This window comes from Cinclus cinclus, chromosome Z (genome assembly GCF_963662255.1).
Source record: "Cinclus cinclus chromosome Z, bCinCin1.1, whole genome shotgun sequence".
Lineage (NCBI taxonomy): Eukaryota > Metazoa > Chordata > Aves > Passeriformes > Cinclidae > Cinclus > Cinclus cinclus.
The window spans coordinates 73,906,128-73,928,843 of record NC_085084.1 but is presented as its reverse complement, the minus strand read 5'-3'; the positions used below and the strand labels follow the sequence as shown (position 1 = coordinate 73,928,843).

At 46.2% G+C, this 22,716-nt stretch overlaps 1 protein-coding gene across 1 annotated transcript; it reads left to right on the top strand.

Moving 5' to 3' along the window:
* The first annotated feature begins 1,386 nt into the window (after positions 1-1,386).
* Positions 1,387-22,612, top strand: IL7R (interleukin 7 receptor). Its single transcript, XM_062512795.1, has 8 exons — positions 1,387-1,477; positions 12,712-12,850; positions 14,138-14,292; positions 15,885-16,039; positions 17,768-17,945; positions 18,798-18,888; positions 20,702-20,777; positions 22,055-22,612. Exons 1-8 carry the CDS (start codon positions 1,387-1,389, stop codon positions 22,538-22,540), a joined length of 1,371 nt encoding a protein of 456 aa, XP_062368779.1. The 3' UTR covers positions 22,541-22,612.
* Positions 22,613-22,716: the final 104 nt, after the last annotated feature.

Here is a 22,716-nt window from a genome sequence, read left to right as displayed (position 1 = left end):
TATTGAGCCTCTTTATTAGTGTCATCATTTGTCTGTTTGCTTGGGCATTTTTACAAACTTTGCCCCCAGTCTCTTTTAGACCTCCAACCTGAAGCTTTTTTTGGTGCAGCCAGGGCTGTGCTCTTCTGTTTCAGGCTGTCAGCTCACCAGTAGTTAGCCACATCAGTCAGCTTTGTGCACGGCCCTGCTTTACACTCGAGCATGTTGGTGTATTCAGCCACAGAAAGGGTGCAATAGAAATATATAACACTTCTTTGTCTTTCGCTTTCCACCTTTGTTTTGTCCAAACCCTGAAAAAATGTTAGGTGTGCCACTTTGCTCTTAGGAGCCAGGTTTTGCAGGATTAGTCTTTTAAACCACAGGTTCTTCTGAGTCAGCATTGCCTTATGTAGAATCACAGAAGGTTTGGGGTTGAAAGTGACCTTTCAAGATTCCCTTGTTCCAAGCCCCTTGCCATGTACAGTGACACCTTCCACTGGACCACGTTACTCAAAGCGGCACTTGAACACTTCCAGTGATGAGGCAGACACATCTCTGGGCAACCTGTGCCAGAGCCTCACCACACTCACAGGGGAAGAATTACTTCAGTATGCCCAATCTAAATCTACCCTCTTTTATTTTAAAAACACCGCTGCTTGTCCTGTCACCACAGGCCTTGGTAAATAATTTCTCCCCATCTTTCTTATAAGCATCCTTTACATACCAAAAGTCCATGATAAAATCTCCCCAGAGCCTTCTTTTCTGTGGGATAACAGCCCCAACTCTCTCAGCCTGTTTGTGCAGGAGGTCTGTTCCAGCCCTCTCCTCATCTCACTGGCTTCCTGTGGAATTGATTCAACATGCCTGCGTTCTTATGTCGGGGCTGAACATGAGTGCTCCAGCCAGGGTCTCACAAGAGTGAAGAATCACCTGCTGGTAGGGCTGCTTTTGATCCTGGTAGTCAGAAAATAAACAAAAGCAATCATACCTAAGGCTTCATACCTGGAGGATTTTTCTCTCTTGGACCTGTGCACCTCTCTTGGGAGCAAATTGGATGCCAAGGCTAAACCATGCTCTTAGGCAAACCAGCAGCAGGAATCACCGCAGCAGTCAGGAGCTCTGTCCGTGAGCCGCGCTGCCTTTCCCGCCGGCCCGTACCAGGTTTGCCCAGACGAACTGCCGGGCCTGCTCCAGAATGTGCTCAGCCCGGGAGCGGGAAGCTGTTTCACAGTAAAAGCTCAGCACCTCTCTTCGCTTTGGCTTCCTGCCCGCTGCCAGCAGCCGCGCCGCGCGTAGGCATGCTGACATTTCCCGTGCCGAGGTGCGGCCGCGGGCCCTGAGGGCTGAGGGCCGCTATAAAGGCGCGGCACGCAGCCCCGCTCGCTGCCCGCATGCGGCGCGCTCAGCATGGCGCAGCCCGGCACCGTGCTCAGCGTCTTCGCCATGGTCCTGCACACCGCCCTGGGGGAAAGTGGTTGCACCTCAGCAGATGGTGATGGTGAGTCGTTTCGTCTTCGTCTTTCCACTCACGTATGGTCTTGAAAAACCTTAGTTAAGGGTTCCAGAATGCCACTGTGTGATTAAACACGTTTGTGTTTTAACTTCCAGCCTCTCTTTAGTGCCAGTGGCTGCGGTGGAGCTGGGGAATGCCTATTTAATTTAATCCCCAAATCTGCTGTATAACATTCTAATCCACGTGAAATCGGAGAGACCGTAACCGTATGCACAGGGCATGCAGTGCCATCCCTGTCAATCCTTGTAGCTAGTGTTCCTGTGGGAATTTACGCTTGGGAACAGGGATAACTTCACCCTTCTGCAGCCCATGGTCACTCTGAGATGCTATTAGAGAGTGGTGAGCTTCTGGCTTCTTTTGCTCTTGCCAGTGTCCACCAAATAAAACGTTTTGATGTAACGGAAACTTGGCCCGAACTGTTCCACTTCAAAAGCCAGACTTCTGCGTTTTCCTGGAGCAGTTCCATCAGCTGTATCTGGGATATAGCCCCAGTCTCCCTGGTAGCAGGGCTGATGCAGCAACTCAGTCAGGGGGCTCTCATAGCACGTCACTAACAGCATTCATCCCCTACTCAACAAATAATTATAAATTAACAACACTTTAAATTCAGCCTTATAGTAGACTTTATGATCTCATTTAGAGAAGTGAAAATTATTTATCAGTATCAAAATCAAAACCATAAGTAAGCAAAGTATAAAAACATAATGAGCAGAAATAAAACCACTCTTTCAGGCTGCTATTCATCTGCTCAACAGGAAGATGAAAAATTTGATTTAGAGATTCAGTCCCAAATCTGCTAAACTCTTATTTGTCTGATACTAAACAAACAGCAATGGCAAGAGTTTGTGCACTATGCGCTGTGCACTTTGCCTGAGGAACACAGGGTACCACTGGTAGATTAGAGCTCCACTGTTTGGGAAGAAAAGAGTTTTCAGTTTTTAGGAGGAGAAAGGTTGTGTTCTTATGCTATCTCTCAATTAGGGAATCCCATGTTATGTATTTTAGCATATGTATCTAGACAGTTGTACATACATATGTATGTTCACAGGATATGCATGATAAGTTTTTTCATTAAATGAAAACAGGGACTGGCTCAGAACTGCATCTAACCACCCTGGGGTTTTCATTTCCCATTTATTCACATAACTGGCAGCTGTTTAAAGCCAACTTTGGAAAGCAGCTATGGTGATGAATGTTCAATGCTAGTGATTTATTGTTGGTGTCACTGAAATCTTTAGGGCTTCCCAAAATCAGATATGATTAGACCTTTGGCTTGTTTTGTGAATAACATGAGTGAATAATGATTTCGTTATACTTGTGTCTTGGTTTGAAGGACAGGTGTTTGCCAAGGAAAGCAGAAGCTTCCCCTTGGACTGAAAAAAAAAAATTGTGATTCTTCCGATTATTATAATTTTTGGAATTAAGAGACCTCTCAGGCAAAGATATGGGGGTAGGAATAACAGTTCTTTACTAGTATATCTAACACGACAAACAAGAACAACAACAGCTATGAAATTACCCACAAACAGAACAGTAATTCAGTCCCAGTCCCTTTCTGGCTGCAGGCACCTTTTCCCTGAGCTGCAGTTCCCGGTGCTGGGGGCGGGCGGGTCCCGCAGAGCTGCAGGAGGGCTGGGGGTGATGGCAGAGCTGTCCCAGGGGGAGAGAGAGATGGAGAAAGCCCTCCACTCACGGTGTGGGTCCTGGTGCTCAGCAGAGTGCTGGATGGTGGCAGGTTACAGCGAGAAGGCAGCAGGGCAGGGTCCGATGGTGGTTTCCCGACGCTGGGATGGCGGAGATGGAGGACAGGCGGCGATCGTCCTTCTCGTCCGAACTCCGCGGGGGAAATGGGCCGAGACCCAGCCTTCCGCTTCCTCTTCTGGCTGTTTGAATCTCGCGGGGTTCCCTCTTCCCTCCCGTCCCCTCCCCCTTGTCACCAGGGCCCAGTCAACAGGTATCTTAGCATGACAATAGGGAAAATTCCACAGAGGGAAAAAGGGAAAGAAACCAACCCCCAGCATTATCCACCCCGAATTTTCCCCTACCATCATGCCAAATCAAATTATAATCTTCAAATTATAGACATCCATACAGTTACAGATACAGGCACAGTATTGTAGGTAGTTCACCCTAAAACAAGGTCTCCTTGGAGTATGCATCTGGTCTTTCCATCCCTTTGCATGATCCACCAGGTACACCCTGGCCCTTGAGCAAAAACCACCCCCCGAATTGGATTGTCTTTGCTGGAGGCAGGGTTCACCCAAACAGTTTTACCTAGCATACCTCTCATATGCACCACTAGAACCTTGTCCTCATCTGGTGTTCTCAAGGGCTCAGACTGGGCAGGGCCTGCTCGATTAGTGGAACCTCAGGTGTTCACTAACCATGTGGCCTTTGGTAGATTCATCTCCCAGTTTTTGAAAGTCCCCCCACCCAGTGCCTTCAAGGTGGTTTTAAGCAGCCCATTGCACCGTTCCACTTTCCCAGCCGCTGGTGCGTGATAAGGAATGTGGTACACCCACTCAATGCCGTGTTCTCTGGCCCAGGTGTTTATGAGGCTGTTCCTGAAATGAGTCCCATTGTCTGACTCAATTCTCTCAGGGGTACCATGTCTCCAAAGGACTTGTTTTTCCAGGCCCAGGATGGTGTTGCGGGCAGTGGTGTGAGGCACAGGGTAGGTCTCCAACCATCCAGTGGTGGCTTCCACCATGGTCAGCACGTAGCGCTTGCCTTGGCGTGTCTGAGGCAGTGTGATGTAGTCAATCTGCCAGGCCTCCCCATACTTATATTTGGACCACCGCCCCCCATACCAGAGGGGCTTCACTCGCTTGGCTTGCTTGATGGCAGCACACGTCTCACAGTCATGGATAACCTGGGAAATACTGTCCATGGTGAGATCCACCCCTCGGTCTCGTGCCCACTTATAGGTAGCATCTCTGCCTTGGTGACCTGAGGCATCGTGGGCCCATCGAGCCAGGAACAACTCTCCCTTGTGTTGCCAGTCTAAGTCTATCTGTGACACCTCTATCCTTGCAGCCTGATCTACTTGCTCATTGTGTTGGTGCTCCTCATTAGCCCGACTCTTGGGGACATGGGCATCTACATGACGGACCTTTACGGGTAGCTTCTCTACCCGACTGGCAATGTCTTTCCACTCATCAGCAGCCCAGACTGGTGTTCCCCTACGTTGCCAGTTAGCTTTTTTCCATCTTTCCAGCCAGCCCCACAGAGCATTGGCTACCATCCATGAATCAGTGTAAAGGTAAAGCTTTGGCCACTTCTCTCTTTCAGCAATGTCCAGGGCCAGCTGAACGGCTTTGAGTCCAGCAAGTTGACTTGATCCACCTTCTCCTTCAGTAGCTTGTGCAACCTGTCGTGTGGGGCTCCATACGGCTGCTTTCCACTTCTGGTTCATCCCCACGATGCGACAGGAACCGTCAGTGAAAAGAGCGTAGCGAGTTTCATCTGCTGGCAGTTGGTTGTATGGCGGGGCTTCATCAGCCCGGGTCACTTGTTCTTGCTCCTCTTCATCGGCAAGACCAAAATTTTCACCTTCTGGCCAGTTTGTAATTATTTCCAAAATCCCAGGGCGATTTGGGTTTCCGATACGGGCGCGCTGTGTGATGAGGGCGATCCACTTGCTCCATGTGGCATTGGTGGTGTGGTGGGTAGAGGGGACCTTCCCTTTAAACATCCACCCCAGCACTGGTAGTCGGGGTGCCAGGAGGAGCTGTGCTTCTGTGCCAATCACCTCTGAGGCAGCTTGAACTCCTTCATAAGCAGCCAAGATCTCCTTCTCTGTTGGGGTGTAGTTGGCTTCAGACCCTCTGTAACTTCGGCTCCAGAATCCCAGAGGTCGGCCTCGGGTCTTACCAGGTACCTTCTGCCAAAGGCTCCAGGACAAGCCCTTGTTCCCGGCTGCAGAGTAGAGCACATTCTTCACCTCTGGTCCTGTCCTGACTGGGCCGAGGGCTACCGCATGAGCGATCTCCTGCTTGATCTGGGCAAAGGCTTGCTGCTGCTCAGGGCCCCAGTGGAATTTGTTCTTCTTCCGGGTGACCAGGTAGAGAGGGCTCACGATCTGGCTGTACTCAGGAATGTGCATTCTCCAAAAGCCTATGGCACCTAGGAAATCTTGTGTTTCCTTCTTGTTGGTGGGTGGAGACATCACGGTGATCTTATTGATGACCTCAGTGGGGATTTGGCGCTGCCCGTCTTGCCACTTTACTCCCAGGAACTGGATCTCTCGGGCAGGACCTTTGACTTTGCTCCTCTTGATGGCAAAACCGGCTCCCAGCAGAATCTGGATGATCTTTTCTCCTTTCTCAAATACTTCCATTGCCATGTTCCCCCACACAATGATGTCATCGATGTATTGCAGATGTTCTGGAGCTTCACCCTTTTCCAGTGCAGCCTGGATCAGTCCATGGCAGATGGTGGGGCTGTGTTTCCACCCCTGGGGCAGTCGGTTCCAGGTGTACTGCACTCCCCTCCAGGTGAAAGCAAACTGAGGCCTGCACTCTGCTGCCAGAGGAATGGAGAAAAATGCATTGGCAATGTCAGTGGTGGCGTACCACTTTGCTGCCTTGGACTCCAGCTCGTACTGGAGTTCCAGCATGTCCGGCACGGCAGCGCTCAGCGGTGGAGTCACTTCATTCAATGCACCATAGTCCACAGTCAATCTCCATTCTCCGTCAGACTTGCGCACAGGCCAGATGGGGCTGTTGAAGGGTGAGTGGGTTTTGCTGACCACCCCTTGGCCCTCCAGCTCACGGATCATCTTGTGGATGGGGATCACGGCATCTCGATTTGTCCTGTACTGCTGGCAGTGCACTGTGGAGGTGGCAATTGGCACTTGCTGCTCCTTGACCTTCAGGAGTCCCACTGCAGGTGGGTTCTCCGACAGTCCAAGCAAGGTGTTCAATTGCTTAATGTTTTCTGCCTCTACAGCAGCTATTCCAAAAGCCCACCTGAGTCCCTTTGGGTCTTTGTAATAGCCATTCCTGAGGAAGTCTATGCCTAGAATACACGGTGCCTCTGGGCCAGTCACAATTGGATGCTTCTGCCACTCCTTCCCAGTCAGGCTCACCTCAGCCTCCAGCAAAGTCAATTCCTGTGATCCCCCTGTCACCCCAGCAATAGAAACAGGCTCTTCCCCCACATGTTCTGATGGTATTAGGGTGACCTGTGAACCAGTGTCAACTAATGCCCTATGTTTTTGTGGCTCTGATGTGCCAGGCCATCGGATCCACACCATCCAAAAGACCCGGTTTTCCCGTGCCTCTCCCTGGCTAGAGGCAGGGCCCCTCTAGCACTGGTTATTATTTCCTTCCTGGGCATACATGTTGGAGGTTCCCTCAAGGGGATCTGACAAATCATCCTCCCTTTTGTAATACCCTGTACCTTGGTTATGGGAAGTTGAGGCTACCTTCACTTTAGTGGAGATCCCTTGGTTAGTGTTTCCCTCCTTGAGTTGACGCACCCGTGCTGCCAGGGCAGAAGTGGGTTTCCCATCCCACCTCCTCATGTCTTCCCCATGGTCACGCAGAAAGAACCACAGGTCAGCTCGTGGGGTGTATCCTCTCTCCCTAGCTGGGGGACGTTGGGCTCTAACTCTGGGATCTGTGACTCGCACTGGTGCTGCATTGACCTTCCTCATCTCCTCCCTCACCCCTCTTATCTCCTCCTTGAACTCCTCTCTGAGTTCCCTAATCACAGCAGAGACCTGAGCCTGCATTGGGCCATTCATTATACTCTCAAAATTTCTGAGCTTATTGGCAACAGAACCCACTGTCTCGTGGTTGGTGTCAGCATTAATGGCTGCAATGAATGTGGTGTATTGAGATGGCCCCAGGTGTGCCAGATTCCACAACATCTGCCCTGTGCACCTGACCTTGTCGGAGTCATTGTCATGTTGTCCACCCCACCCAAAGAGTACCTCCAGTACTGCCACTTCTCTCAGCTGTTGGATCCCCTCCTCAAGGGTCTTCCAGTGCATTCTATGGTGGTGCTCCTGCATTCTCTCTCTGTGGACAAACCTCTCTCTTACACTCATTAAAAGCCGCTCCCAGAGGGAAAGGGGGCCTGGTTCCCTTACGAATATGTGATCCATACCTGAGTCCTGGGTCAGGGGTCCCAAATTCCTTGCCTCAGTACCATCCAGCTGCACACCTGTACCCATAAGGTCCCAGACCCGCAGTAACCACGTTGTAAAAGCCTCACGGCCCCTTCGTACAACATCTTTACGCAGATTACGGAGACTCTCGTATGACAGGGACTCCGTGACGATCTCAACCTCTGGCTCCCCTGCTGGTTGTGAGGGCCCTGCTTTCTGATCATTATTATCTAGGTGCTTTATTTTCACCTTAGACTTTCTAGTTTCCATGGGGGCAACTGCTGCTGGCTGTGAGTGCCCTTGCAGTTCAGCTGGAGCCTGGAGAGATGTAACATTTGTGGGTTCCACTGCTGCACCATCAGGTTCTCCCTCTTTAAGGCAGAGGGAGAGTTTCTCAAGAGCTGGGGAAAGGTACTCCTTCAGCATCTGGCCCATCTCCTTCACTAGAAACCCCACCCACTCTGGATGGTTCCTTTCTGAGGTGAGCTCTGGGGCAGAGTCAGGCTCAGGGGCAACATCCTTAACCTCTGGGGCAGAATCCTTAGTCTCTGGGGCAGGGGCAGGGTAAGGGTCAGGCTCTGGGGCAGAATCCTTAGTCTCTGGGGCAGAGCCAGGCTCTGGGGCAGGGCCAGGCTCTGGGGCAGGATCCCTATTCCTTGGGGGACGTATCAGGGTTGTCATCCAAGTCAATCTCCCCTCATCTCGGAATGTTAAATAGAACAGGTTTACAAGGCCTATTAGCAATGTCAGCCACTGTATGTTATCATTACTGCTTAGAAGAGATTTGAACCCCTCAAAAGCTGGTGGAGCAGACCCAAAAAACTGTGTAAGGGGTTGGGACAAAATTTTCCCTGGTGTCATATCCTCACAGTATGTACCATTATTAAAGTAGCCCCAAAAACATACAGTTAGAGTGTGATAGCTCCGAATCCATGTGCCCACCTTCCAGAGGAAGTTAAAAATCCATGAATTTCTCACCTTATCAGCCCACAAAAGGAACTGGATAATAGTTACAGCAGCCTGAGTTATAGGACCCATGTTCAAGTAAGGGATTGCAAATGGGAGAGATAAAGCTGTGGCCACATGGAGCTCAAACCACGGTAAGCTGGACAACATGATGCCACCTAACACAAAACTGAGGTAACTCAAGAACTGTTATTCCTTTTTCACCCTTTTCTCTCAATGCCCTCGGGCCCCACATTGGGTGGCCAAAATCTGTCTTGGTTTGAAGGACAGGTGTTTGCCAAGGAAAGCAGAAGCTTCCCCTTGGACTGAAAAAAAAAATTGTGATTCTTCCGATTATTATAATTTTGGAATTAAGAGACCTCTCAGGCAAAGATATGGGGGTAGGAATAACAGTTCTTTACTAGTATATCTAACACGACAAACAAGAACAGCAACAGCTATGAAATTACCCACAAACAGAACAGTAACTCAGTCCCAGTGTTTTTTGGCTGCAGGCACCTTTTCCCTGAGCTGCAGTTCCCGGTGCTGGGGGCGGGCAGGTCCTGCAGAGCTGCAGGAGGGCTGGGGGTGATGGCAGCGCTGTAACAGGGGGAGAGAGAGATGGAGAGAGCCCTCCGCTCACGGTGTGGGTCCTGGTGCTCAGCAGAGTGCTGGATGGTGGTAGTTCACAGTGAGAAGACAGCCGGGCAGGGTCCGATGGTGGTTTCCCGATGCTGGGATGGGACACAGGCGGCGATCGTCCTTCTCGTCCGAACTCCGCGGGGGAAATGGGCCGAGGCCCAGCCTTCCGCTTCCTCTCCCTCTTCCCTCCCGTCCCCTCCCCCTTGTCACCAGGGCCCAGTCAACAACTATCTTAGCATGACAATAGGGAAAATTCCACAGAGGGAAAAAGGGAAAGAAACCAACCCCCAACAACTTGAAAACAGATTCAGAAAATCCCCACTGAGCAATTACTAGCTTTTATGACTCCTCATGAATCTCCTGTGTTTGACCAACAAACCTGGGGTAAAATCACCCATGAAAGATGTTTGACTTTCACTCTTTGCCTCTCTGACTTGCTCTGCCTCCTCACCAAGTGCCAGTAGCCAAATCAGGCATGAAGTTGCTCTCATGGGCACTCTTGTGGGCAGAGGAGGGAAGAGCTAATTGCAGCACTTTGCTCCATCTCCTCCCCTCTTCTGAGCATCAGACTGCCTCCCAACTGATGTCCCCCAGCCAGGAATAAGTGGTGGAGATCCCCAGAAGGCTTCAGAGAGAGCTACAGGCAGGGCTGATGAGGGGCAGGCAGGAAGGGTGAAGGTGGCACAGCAGGCTTATGGTCAAGGCACCCTCAGTGCTCCTCCTGCCTACACTTGTAGGCTTTGTTCAACCCACATATAAACTGTTGTGACTATAACAGGTTCTGTCTGAAAACCATCAGTGCTAGAGGTCTCACATTACCACATCTGCATTAAACCAACCTGATGGATGCTGTCCAAACCCAAGAGAGAACCATTTCCATCAAGAATGTGCAGTGACTTAAGCTATGAAAGCAGGTTTTGTTTCAGCTCAGAATCACTCCGTCCCATGCCCTGCCTTTCAGCAGAGCCAGGTTCATGGCTCTGCCTGGTCTGGGCTTCTCAAGGCAAACATTATATAGTCTTGTAAATTTTTCATTGAGTGAAGTGTCCTTAGCAGTATGAGTCATGTCAGACTCACCAAAACCATTCACTTAGCAAACACATTTGTGCATGGTGGTTCTGAGGTTTAGGGCAGAAGTGAGGCTGAGACTATGTGCATATTTACGTCAGACAAAAAAATTAGTCAGCCCATGGAAAACTATAGCAGAAGTAGCATTTCAAATTGCTTACTTGCCACTGTTCCTGAGGTTTAATTATCATATATTCTATGGTTATTATGTTACTTCCATTAATAAGAAACCGTATAATCACAGTGTGAATGTTCAGTGTCTAAGTAAAGTCAGCTTTTCTTTCAGTGTGGCATCAAAGTTGTTTAAAATTACTGTGTTGGTTATACCTTGAATGGCTGTTTGAACTGCAAGACTAAACCTTTTTTTCTTTTCATTTTGCAACCAAACTGATGGTGAATTAATTCAAATTTCTGTAACTTTCCAGTAAATAGATGATTTTTTAATAAGCTATTTATTAATAGGATGATAGTCAAGTTTTTGATGCAAAATCTGGTATATACATTTGCATATACAGAGATCACCAAGCAGTCATACAGAAGGGCAGATTAGTCATACTAACCTTTAAGTTTTAGTATTTCCTCAAGCATAAAGCAAGTCTCCTAGCAGTTGCAAATAAAATCTTAGAATGTGACATACATGTGCATGTCAGCTTTGGGTGTATATATCTGTATAAAATATGGTGTGTTGTTTTCCATTTTCAACAGATTCATTTCAGCTTACTTGGTATCCCCCAGATTTTGAATACACATATTTTTATGTGCACACTTTTACCCACAAATCCGCAGCTGTATATAGTAGATATTTCTGTGCAAGCATGTCTGCCCTTATGGAACAGGGCTGCACTGGACAAGACTGTCACCTCTGAAACTGCTGCAGGACTTGTTCCAGATTTGGGCTGCTCTCTGTGTCTGTCTTGAATGTGATGGTTAAATACAGCAGCTTTGTACAGGATCTGCTTTTTCTGTCTCTGTCTCTCTCTGTGTCTGTGCTGCACAGATTCTCCCCTCAAAGCAGCAACACTGGTAGAGGACACTACATTTGTGGTCCTTCAGGGAGGTCTGGGCTCCCTGAGCTGTGCTGAGAAGACCAGTAATAATTTCTTAGCACCAGTTGCTCATGGTGACAAATGAGCACTAAAAGCTAGTTCATGGGGGAGAGATCTCCCTGTGGATTCTGGATTAGTGCAGTATCAGATACTCCCATCCCCTCATGGGTGCTGGAGGCAGCAGTCCCCTTCCTAGCCTCTGCCTGAACTGCTTTTGTGTGTTTCTCTGCTTTTCTGACTGACTTCTGGACTTCTTCTGTTACTCAAATCTGACTGCAGATTCAAGAGTTGACCATCATTTTCTGTAGGAGGGATTTTCCATTGGAAATTTTTCAACAGGCCCACTCCATCGGTGAGTCACTGATACCTCACAGCAGATAGCAATAGGACAAGGAGGAACAGTTTTGACCTGTCAGAAGAGAGATTTAGATTAGATGTTAGGAGGAAACTCTGTCCTTACAGGGCAGTGAAGCTCTAGAACAAGCTGCCCCAGGATGTTGTGGATGCCCCATCCCTGGAAGGGTTCAAGGCTAGTTTGGATGGACCCCTGAGCAAACTGATCTAGTGAGTATTGTTCCTGCCCATGGTGGATGAAATTAAGCAGTCTTTTAAGATTCCTTCCCACCCAAGCCTTTCTTTGATTCTGTGATTCTTTTTCTCAGTACATCGGGGCGCCACATGGCAAGGACCTGTCTGTGGAATGGGTAGCAGAGGACTGAATAGAGGATTGAGCATAATCCCTTGACTCAGGAAACAGGTTTATGTATCATGACAGCTACCCTTAAGCATTTAAAGGAGTGAAAGGAGTCAGAGATATTCCTGTCCATAGGATCCATTCAAGGGGTCATGACAATAACCCTTTCCCTACCCACTTGGCTGTGGTGGGTGAGATTTTATGAAGTGAGGCTGAACTGGCTTCATTTTTCTGCCAGAAAGGCCTTCTCTCAGAAGCATCATTTTTTACATCACTGGCCTCTTACCTGTCAGGTGTAGGACTTTAGAATTATGCTTATAGTCAAATCATCATTGAGTTATTAGTCATTGAAGCAAATTTGCAGGAAGCCATGTATTCTGGCACAAAGTCCAAGATTTCCCTCCTGAGCCCAAATTCGTGACATTTCAGAAAGCTTTCCAATACAATCAAAATGTGGCTTAGCTGCTTCATGGCACCAAAATATTCTCGCAAGTGGGTGGACTTCACTGGCATGCAGGGAGAGCAAACTTGAAAGGTGCAAACGTCTTATAACTTCATTTTGGGCAAGGCTTCTCTGCTTCTTACAAAACAAGTGGGTTGATCTTTCTTTCAGGCAACCACATGAAGAACCAACCTCTCATACAATGGATCCGCAAATCAAATACACTCATGGGTTTACTTCAGTAATATCTTGTGAATACTTCCTTAGGGACTCTCGGGGATGATGAACCAGACAATTTTGACATTGACTGCTTCAGCCAGCTGGAAATTAAGGATTCCTTTAGCAGCCTGACCTGCAATTTCACTGAGCTGCCTCCTTACAACACTAACTACACCCTGTCTCTGTGGTAAGTGCTATCTGTCCCTCAGTAAATACCTGGGAAGTGAAATGCTGGGCACTAGTGAGTCACATTGCCACATGCAGGGAAACTGGGACAACAAAGCTAGACAAAATCCTGCTTCAGAGTGTTTTGCCAAGTTTGAGTACTATATTCAGCAGAGTTTACTGAAGCAGAACATGACTCCCTAATGAGAAAAAGAACGAGCTGGAAGGGTCTCTAAGGGGGATTATAATGTCTCCAGTAGTTCTGAACTTGCTTCTGTTGCTCTGAAACACCTGTAACATGGATGTAGCCCAGCATGAACTGAGGGCTTTTTAAATTAATTTAAATGGTATTTTTAAAAATGTTTTTGAAGCCACAAATCCTTGGCACAGAAAATTCTTTAGCAAGAGGTTAATTTTCTACATCCTAGAAAATGCCTTCATCTAGGTTAAGACAAAAAACTCAGCTATTGTCTTTGCACACCGAGACATACAAGAAATATATAGAACAAGCACACAAACCTCCAACACTTATCAAACACATCAGTCATCTCCACTTCCTATCGAGGCCTTGAAACTCTTTCCACCCTTTTTTTTCCACTGTTGCGCCAAGCTGAAGATCAAATTTTGTTTCTTGAGCATACAGATACTTTTCCTTTTTTCTGTTTTTCCTGATACTGAAAGTTATGTGGCAACCAAAAAAATAAGTGGATGTTTTTTGTAAATCTTAATATACTAGTCACTAATTATTTCCATTTTGTTTCTCATAGTTTATTAGAATTTTTCTATTTTCATGGGACTTACTATGACTGAAGTTTTACTGCAGTTCTCAAACACAGGAGCCAAAGAATTGGAAAAAAGAGTTCTAAAACTGCCATGTGATTCCTTCATGGCCAGGCTGACTGTTGACCCTCTATTTGCTGCTGCCTAAATTAGTAAGAAATTAATATTTATCTTCAAAGACCTTCAAAACACATTGCTCAATATTTAAAAATAACAGTGGGAAAGTAATTTTTAAAAAAGCAAATGTTTTAGCACAGACACCTCCAGTTAAATAATTGAAGTTTTTTCTTGAGAGCTTCATGATGCTTAATGTGATGCACATCACTTCACTGTAGTGCTCAAGGACCACAAGGAAAAACTCTATCAATCTCTCAAACTCCCAATTTGCATTGCATCATTTCTTATTTCACATGGAGTCTCACTTCAGTGAGATGAGTGAAATGAGCAAGCAGGATCCATCCCTTATAGTAAGTAGTTAAGTCATATTAACACTGAGAAGAAATGATTGTCATGTCACTTTGGCCAACAGTACCAAGGAAGACAACAATTATGCCTGTTCCAGCATGAAGAAACAGGAAGATGTATTCTTCTTGCAGTTCATTGATATACTCTCAAACAGAGATGTTTGCATGTACTCTGAGATGAAGAGAAGGGTCTGCAGGAGTCTGGTTGTAACTGACATTGGTGAGACGCTTAACATTTTGGATGTTTTTAGAGTTACAGGGGTTACTGGGGAAAAAATAGCCTAGCACAAAGCCTAATGGTCTGGATGACATAAAGGCAGCATGAAATAGCATCTTAGCAGGGCATGTGGCCTAGATTTGGGTGTTACCAGAGTATGGTGTTTCTCCTGCTTCAAAGCCAGACGTGATTAACCTACATTCAAAATGCATAGCTGAATTCAGGCTGATTGTGACTCTGCCCAGACCGAGACATAGACTGAATCCCATCCATGGCTGAAGCAGCTGTTCCTGAATGTGGATGAACTGCCAAGCAGCAACATTTTGTTCATCTCTGACTAGGGATTATGCAGTTTAGGGACTGGCAACCCCACAGATAGCATGAGCCCAGTAGCACAGGAAACACAAGGCTGCAAGATCTCACTTCACATCGTGGTGTATCCTGTAGTCTGAACAAGGTGCATCCTGCACTGGTAACTGTGGATGGGCTAACACACACCAGGGACCTGCCTGAGCCAAGACATAGGAAGCTCAAGGGGAGGAGGGGATATACAGATTTTACTATTCTTGGTAGCCAGTGTCATTCAAGGGCGGCAGAGAAGCCTTTGTAGGACAGATTCTTCTCTGTTCTTCTGTGGTGCCACATTGCTTTGTCTCCAGTTGGCAATAGGCCCTGCAACATCCCTCTCTTATGAAACATTTCTGTCACAGTCCAATAGTTTTATAATAATCTTACATTACCTCTGAGTTTACGGGCAGCCTGGACCATCTCTGGCAGTCCCTACTCTAAAAACTGTGGAAGATCTAAGTATCTGAGGGTTGTAAAAGGAGTGAGAACAATTCGTGGCTATGTGTTTTCCTGAGAGGAGAGAGGTATGGGCTCTGTGTGGCTGTGAGGGCTGATGTACTTATCAAGGTGAATTCAGGAAGCCTCAGTGACACAGTCACAAGTCCCTGCAGCTACATCCAGCTCAAGCTCAGCTTGGGGAGAGCCCTGGAGGCTGCATTTCAGACTTGATGTACTTACACAGGTAGTCTTTGGCACAGTTTCATGTAGACCAGGTCAGATGTTGGTTCACATCAATGGTCTGGAGCCACACTCCTCTGGTCTATTTAAAACTGTCAGACTTTGTAGCTCCCTCAGTCCCAATGCCCCGACAGCCACAGTGGTACCTGAGCACAGGTTGTTCCCCAGTGCCTACTCCCAGGTAGGTTTTGCCAGGGGGCCTTCCTCTCAGAGCGCTAGGGACTAGTGCTAGAGGAACTGAATTTCAGGCCTCCAAGCTGCCACAGGCATGGGCATGCTCAGGAATTGCTTTCCAAGACTAAATGTCATACTCCTCCCAAGCACTTCCCCTGCTGGTCAAACTACTTCTCTCACTGTTCAAAAAGAAGCCCTCCTTAGGACCAGGGTGTAAAGAGGATCTGGGGCTCAGCATGGGCATTGCCTAACTCAGGACAACTTTTCCTCAAGATAAGTCACCCTGCAGGGCTGTAACTTGAAGTGGACTTTTTTTTAATTACATTTCAAACCCTGTTTATTTTCTAGTAACATTATTCTGCTCCTGTTACATCCTGGTTTGTTGTCATTTGCAGTTAAGCCAGAAGTACCATTCGCTATAAACATCACTTATGAAAGGGAGGCAAATGAGTATCTTATTCGTTACTGTACACCACACTCCAGGAAGAAATACTTAAAGGACAAATTAGTACACCAAGTAGCCTATCGGCAGAAAGAAGGTACTTGGAAGGTAAGTGGTGATGTATTGGTGTGCTTTCACTAATTTCCAAAATTAAACATAATCAAAATTACCTGTACCATGTAAAAATAATGAAATCTGCATTTCTGTAGATCTCCGTCTGAAAACTTGGAAAGGTGCAATCTCTAGCATTTGGAAATTTAATTAGTCAGAAGAGGTTTCATTTATTTGGGCTGTGCAGTGGGGATGGAAGACGTGTTCAGCCATTCTAAGTTTCCTCTTTGCTGTGATAATTTTGCTGTTATTTTCTGTGCTCATCAGTCAGTAAAATGTGTGACCTCTTTACTTATTTTTCAAGTTTCTTCATGTCTCCTTTTCCATGGAATCTTTCCAGGCTTTCAGTTTAGCCCTGCAGCTCTCTCGCCCTCAGGCTGTCTGAGGCTGCAGCTGCCTGTGAACTTGGTCTGACTGGGGCTGCCCAGCTGCACGGGTCTGTGTGTCCCTCTCACCAGAGCAGCCATGCAAAAGCTAGTCAGTGTCTGAAAGCCTGGACTACATCTGCGTTTTACAGAGGGAGCACAGTGTTGTCCACAAAAATCAGATTTGTTGCCTGGAGTGCAACATGCCAGTAATTATGCACTGGAGAGAGATGTGGATTGTTCCAGTTGTACAAGCCTGGATGCTCAGTGGTATTGCACAAATCAAGCACACTAAGTACCAAAACGTTTTACTGTTTATACATTAGCAAAGAAACTAATTAGTGCTCCTTCGCCACAAGTTACATTGTTCTATCTTTAATTAGTGTTCAGTCTTCTATTGAATAATGATTCTCTCACCTCACATGCCAATTAGCCCAGAGGCTCAGTCTTTGTTTTTTCTTGAGTTGGTGGCTCTGGTGTCCTGGTGAGCCATGAGTCAGCAGCTGTGATCTGCTCCTGCCAGAATTACCTTCTACCCAGTTCAGAGCTGATTCAGCACAGTCACTGAGTTGTCTTTATTAGTTTCTTCCTTATCTTGGGGGCTCTGCCAAATGTCCTCTATTATATGGCCTGAAAATTCTGCACTCTTTGTGTCCATTACCGTCACTACATCTTTCTTCCCAAGCTTTATAAACCTCCTCCCAGGTCTCACATCATCGAAGCATGTCAAGACCCAAACCTTAACAAGGCAATTCTGTCCACAAATTATTTGTTTTTCTAGCACCTGGACATCACTTATAGCCTGCTAATTAACTGCTCTCTGTTTCACAGATTAAATCTCCCTCCTTGTTGATTAGACTTGAAAATATACAAAGATCAAACATCAGAGAAATTAAGGGAAAAAGAAAATTGATTCAGGAGGCAGCAAAATACATTAAAATAGAGAGCACCAGAGCTGCACTGCAAGATTTCAGCTTCTTCCCTGTAACTGCCCTCTCAGACATTGTGTTTTTATGCTGCAAAAATGTATTTTTCCCCATCTCTCCTCTGAGCCTTTTCAGGGAAGCATATACTTGCTACTGCAGTGTCAGCTGCCACAAAGCACAGTTAATACTCAGGTGTTTTCCAAAAAGCTTTTACCCAGCATTTGTCTCTGTTCTCAATACTATCTGGACTTTGCTGCTGTTTAACTAGGCTGATGCCCTGATAAGCACCTGTGTAATAGCTAGAGAGATGGAGTAAACAGCTCAGTATTTCAGGGATGCACCTGATCTCGCATATTTTGCTGAACTCGAGGATAATTCTCCACTGTCTGCTGGAAAAATAATTGTATTTTTTGTGTGTGTGTGTGTGTGTTTAGACAATAGAGTCACCATATCTTCAGATAAAATTGCTGGGGAAAAACCTTGAAAATGAAGCATCATATGAGGTGAAAGTACGTTCTCAGCCCAATGGAGATTATTTTAAGGGCACATGGAGTGAATGGAGCAGTTCCAAGAGCTTCAGGACAGCAAGAGAGCAGCACACCAAAGAAAGCTGTAAGGGCTAAAAATACTTTGGTCCTCCAGGAGGAAAGTAGAGCTGGAGGTTTGGGCTCCCTGGCCAGCCTCAGAAGCACCAGGGATGAGAGAATGGAGAGGGAGGAGCCCACAGCCACAGTAGGGTCAGCCCTCTCAGATACAGCACTCCAAGGAGGTGACTCACGGAGTAGCTGGGTTGCTCTGGTCTGGGGCTGGCTCTCCTTGAAGATTTATATCTGACTAAAGGGCCAGAAGGTCAGAGGAAATGCTGCCATAAGAGCATGAGGGTGTGGGTTCAGAGGGAGATGAAGGCTGACTCACTGCTTGCTGCTAGCTGGCTTGCTAGGAGAAGGAAGAGCTTTTACCAGGCATTTTGGGTAAGGCACAAAAAGCAGTGAAATATGACCCATTTCAGGACCCTGGGCTTGGGTGTGAACATGGCACTTGAATCACAAATGCAGCACAGGATAAAAATCTCATCACTGCATATGAATAATCTTTGTGGCCCTTGGGTCCCTTCAGTCCCCAGGGGCACCTTGGCATTATGGGTGTTAGAAGTCATGTCTTTGCTCCTGTGAGGACACCTTGAGTTCTGGTTTCAATGCACAAGAGGTGACAGCACACTTCAAACTGCTTTAATCCAGTCTGTGAACTCAGCTCGATGTTAAGAAAGGTGCTGATGCTCTGGCAGCCTATAATTTACCTCCTTCACAGAGGCAGGAGAAATGAGCCATTGCATCAGCCCAGTGATAGGCAAGTGCAATGTTTGGTGTTAATTCCTCATTTATCATCTGAAAAGGCATCACTGTTATGGTAGCTTAACAGTGAGACATTTACATGCATTGGCTGATGTTCTCTATTTTCCTTTAGATAGCAGTGTGGTGATGGTTATACTCTCCATCCTGGGATTCATGCTGTCTGTTGCTATGATTGCATTGATCGTAGTTTTTTGGGAAAACAGGTAATCTCTTTGTATTAGAAAAGGTGCTGGAACCCAATCCTGCTCTGACAGTCTTCTTGCTTTCCCTGTTACACTTGCGAACTATTCTCTCTCTGTCTCTGGAACTCTGTATCAAGCTGATGGCAAGCAAAGAGTAGAAATGAGCAATACAAGTGTTGGCAGGCAGAAGATGGCCTGCCACGTGGAGCAGATTTCAGTCTTGAGCTCAAAACACTGGGACCTTTGGTGCCAAAGTCACCATAAAACATTTACAGATTCACTGTCCCACTGGAGGCAAATTTGACTTACAGACTTCAAGCAAAATCCAGAAAGGAAAGGAACCTGCGGGTTTTAGTAAACTTCTAAATGTGGAAACAACATGGCAGGGTAATGACCTCTTTCCCTTAGACAGGCTGAGTCAGCAGGGTGTTTGCTCTGCAGTGCTCTCAGCAGCAGCAGGGCAGAGCCCTCTTCAACAGGGACTTGATTATGTCAGACACCAGCTTGGCCAGATCCTCTTCCAGCCAGCCAGATCAGGCAGAAGTGGGACTAAGGATATGTTCCTTACCCAAGCAGTCCTTGGTCTGCATTAGGGTTTTTTCATATATCCATCTATCCATCCATATATATATCCATAGCTGTAAATATGTAAGTATGTTTTTAATGACAGGGCTCACTAGAGCTTAAGAAAATTAATAGATACATAGATAATGTTATGAAACTAATATCTGGAGGGAAAAAAAATCCAAGTTTAACCCTAGAAGATTAAAAACTCCTTGCAAGACAGAAAGCCCAGGACTCTTAAATGACATTCAGAGCAGTCTGTCCATGACACCCAGCTTAAGAGAAGTAACCCTGTGTGAGCTGCATTTTGGGACAATGCTTGGGCTGTGCTAACTCCAGAGTAACACATGGAGATCACCTGGCAGTGTTAAACACAGGGATTACCTGGCCAGTGCTAGTTGGCCTCAGCCATACCATCTCACAAAATTAAACATTCTACAACATTGGAGTTACCTGCCCTGGTGCTACTTTATTCATAAGGACAGAGGTAGCTTGAGATTTCTCATTGTTGGGTTTTACTGTTGCTGGGAGCCTGCAGTTCCCTAACTTCCTTATATAAAACTGCAGCAAAAACAGGTGAGACTTTGATTGGATATTTCCATTTTAAAAAGAAAATGGTTTTATACATGTGCATATACACAGCAACACAGACACACAAATAAAATTAAATATATATTAATATACATGTATAATTATAACACTGCAATGATTGAATATCAGTTGGACAATATTGTTTACATGCAACATAGCTAAGAGTATCAAGCAGCACTACATGACAACTGTGCTAATCAAGGCAGTTAAAATGAGACCTGTTGAACAAGGCTACAGGACTGATGTCTGTAGCTCAAATTGCTGGTTAAGGAATGGGACAATATGCCATTTTTTTAATTAACTGAACATGCAGAAGTAAGTATCAGCAAATTTCCACTTTAACCACAGCATCTTCTTGGCACTTGCAGAAAACAGTTTCACCACACAGAACCCTGTTAACAGATAGATTAAAACAAGCAACAAACTGCCAGCATAATTTGCTGCATTTCCAGTACTTAGTGAAGTGACAATTTGAGCACTCCAAAGAACAATGACTTTTTGGTAACCTTTACAATTCCTCTTTTCTTGTCTGGTTTATTCTGAGGCTTCCCTGTCTTTATTCTGAATAATGCCAGCTAGCCCTAAGGCTTTGTGAGAGCTAGTACAAATGATGCAATATGAACCTCTGATACTTCAACATAGCTCTCATGCTGCTTTTTGTCTGCTGTTGCTGTTTCAGGATCAAGCCTGCTGTATGGCCAAACCTTCCTGACCATAAAAAAACGCTGGAGCAGCTATGTAAGAAGCCAAAAAACGTATGTTCTTCCACTGTTCTTTCTACCTGAGTATAGACTCTTGGGGACAAAACTAATGTTCATGGGAGACAGTACGTGCATTTTCTGCATGATCTTTCAGAAATTACTGCTCCATTTCACTGAAGAGAGCCCACATTTGCTCATTCAGATGTCAGTGAAGGGTCTGGAAGTAAAATGCAATTGACCAAGTGCTTGAGGTTTGACTTGTGCAAAGTAACTACAGAGGTCTTGGAAAGTCAATCTGTGAGGAAAGGCTGAAGGAATTAAGTTCATTTATAGAAGAAAAGGAAGCTTGGGGTAGGGAATACTACTTAAAACCTTCCAGTACCTAAGGTGCATGTAGAGAGATGGAAAAAGTGCTCTCGCCACAAGGCTGGGTGGTGACAGGACCAGAGGCAGCAAGCATGTATTGCTTCAGGGCAAACTTCTTCCAGATGTAAGGAAAGAATCTTTCTTGTGAAAATATTTAAAAACTGTAGCCTGCCCAAAGATGAGGTAGGTTCTCCTTTGGAAATATGTTTAAGGCTTGGCTTGACAGGACTCTGAATAACCTAATCCAGGCCCTGCTTCTGGCAGAAGGTTGGACTTCACAACCTTCCAAGATGCTTTGGTGATTCTACGAAACTGTGATCATGGGGCTGGACGGGGACCTTTTGCAGACATCCTTGGTGATGTCCATGTACCCTGGCATGCCCAACAGCACTGTTCATACATCATGCAGTATATGAACTGCTTTGCCTGTTAAAAGCCAGATGGATAAGTAAGTCATTAGTGCTTTTCACTCCAGGTACATTATTAGTATGTTCTTAATTTAATTTCATAGGAGGCCTAACACAGCTCTCCCAGCCCCTATGCTCCCCAGTTCAGGGATTCCTAACGTGTTTCAGGAAGTTGTGGCAAATTTTTACTTCCCTCGCTGCTAAATTAGGAAGGTAAAACTGAAATAAACCACCTGGGTGGGCACACTCTTCCTGTGAAATGGCAGGCATGCACTTAATGCATGTCTCAGAAACATCCCTGGAATACTATATGGAGCATAAAGCACTCTCCACGGGTACTGCCCAAAGTGGGACACAGGAGAGCTGAAGTTAATAGGGAAAGGGGTTTTCAGCCATGTGATAGTTTATTCTGTGCTAACCTATTGTTCAGCCTGCTCAGGGTTAGGCCTAGAGTTAAAAAAAATAAGAAATACCCTTCTAAACTCAAACAAGTTAACAAAGTATCTTTTCAGCTAACACCCACTGTTGACTAACTGTGCTGTTCTCTTTGCCCCACAGAACTTTGATACAAGCTTTAACCCAGAGAGTTTTGGTTATGTTCATATCCATAAAGTGGATGGGCTTTGGGCAAAAACTGAACTGGAAAATTTTCTGCAGCCATCAACTGCTCCAGAGACAAGCCTTCCAGAAAAATTCAGGAGTGGATCAGACCTGAAGATGATCCCTGCAATGGCAGACAAAACCAACCTAAACCTGCCAGTGTCTTATGAAGCCCTGCACAGGCTCCTGGGCACCAGCCAGCGTGCAGTCACCGAGGGCAGCTGCAGCTCCAGCACCTATGAGGTTTGCCATGGCAACAGGGTGTCCCTGCCCAGCAATGGTTTCAGCCTTTCCTCCACTTGTCCCCTGGATCCTTCTGGCCAGCCCCATCCAGAGCCCCTAAATGATGACACCATATCCCAGATGCTGCCTAACAGTGACATGAGATCACCAAACAATGAGGAAGCCTATGTCACAATGTCCAACTTCTACAAAATTCAGTAAATCTCACAAGAATTTACAGCATGCATTTTTTTTTCTCTAACATGAGCAGGATACTGAAGCTTTCTGGCTTTGTTTTCCTATATCCTGTGACTTCCCACCTCCCTCATGCACTCTGCCCACAGAGCAATGCTATACTTGTAGGGAAGTGTGTTGTCCTACATTCCAGTGAGGAGCAG

Bases quoted from the DNA above. Each gene is read 5' to 3' on its own strand.
- IL7R (XM_062512795.1), top strand. From the start codon at position 1,387: ATGGCGCAGCCCGGCACCGTGCTCAGCGTCTTCGCCATGGTCCTGCAC. The intron at 18,889-20,701 runs GTAATCTCTTTG...TTGCTGTTTCAG, and splicing joins GTAGTTTTTTGGGAAAACAG to GATCAAGCCTGCTGTATGGC. The intron at 20,778-22,054 runs GTATGTTCTTCC...TTTGCCCCACAG, and splicing joins TATGTAAGAAGCCAAAAAAC to AACTTTGATACAAGCTTTAA.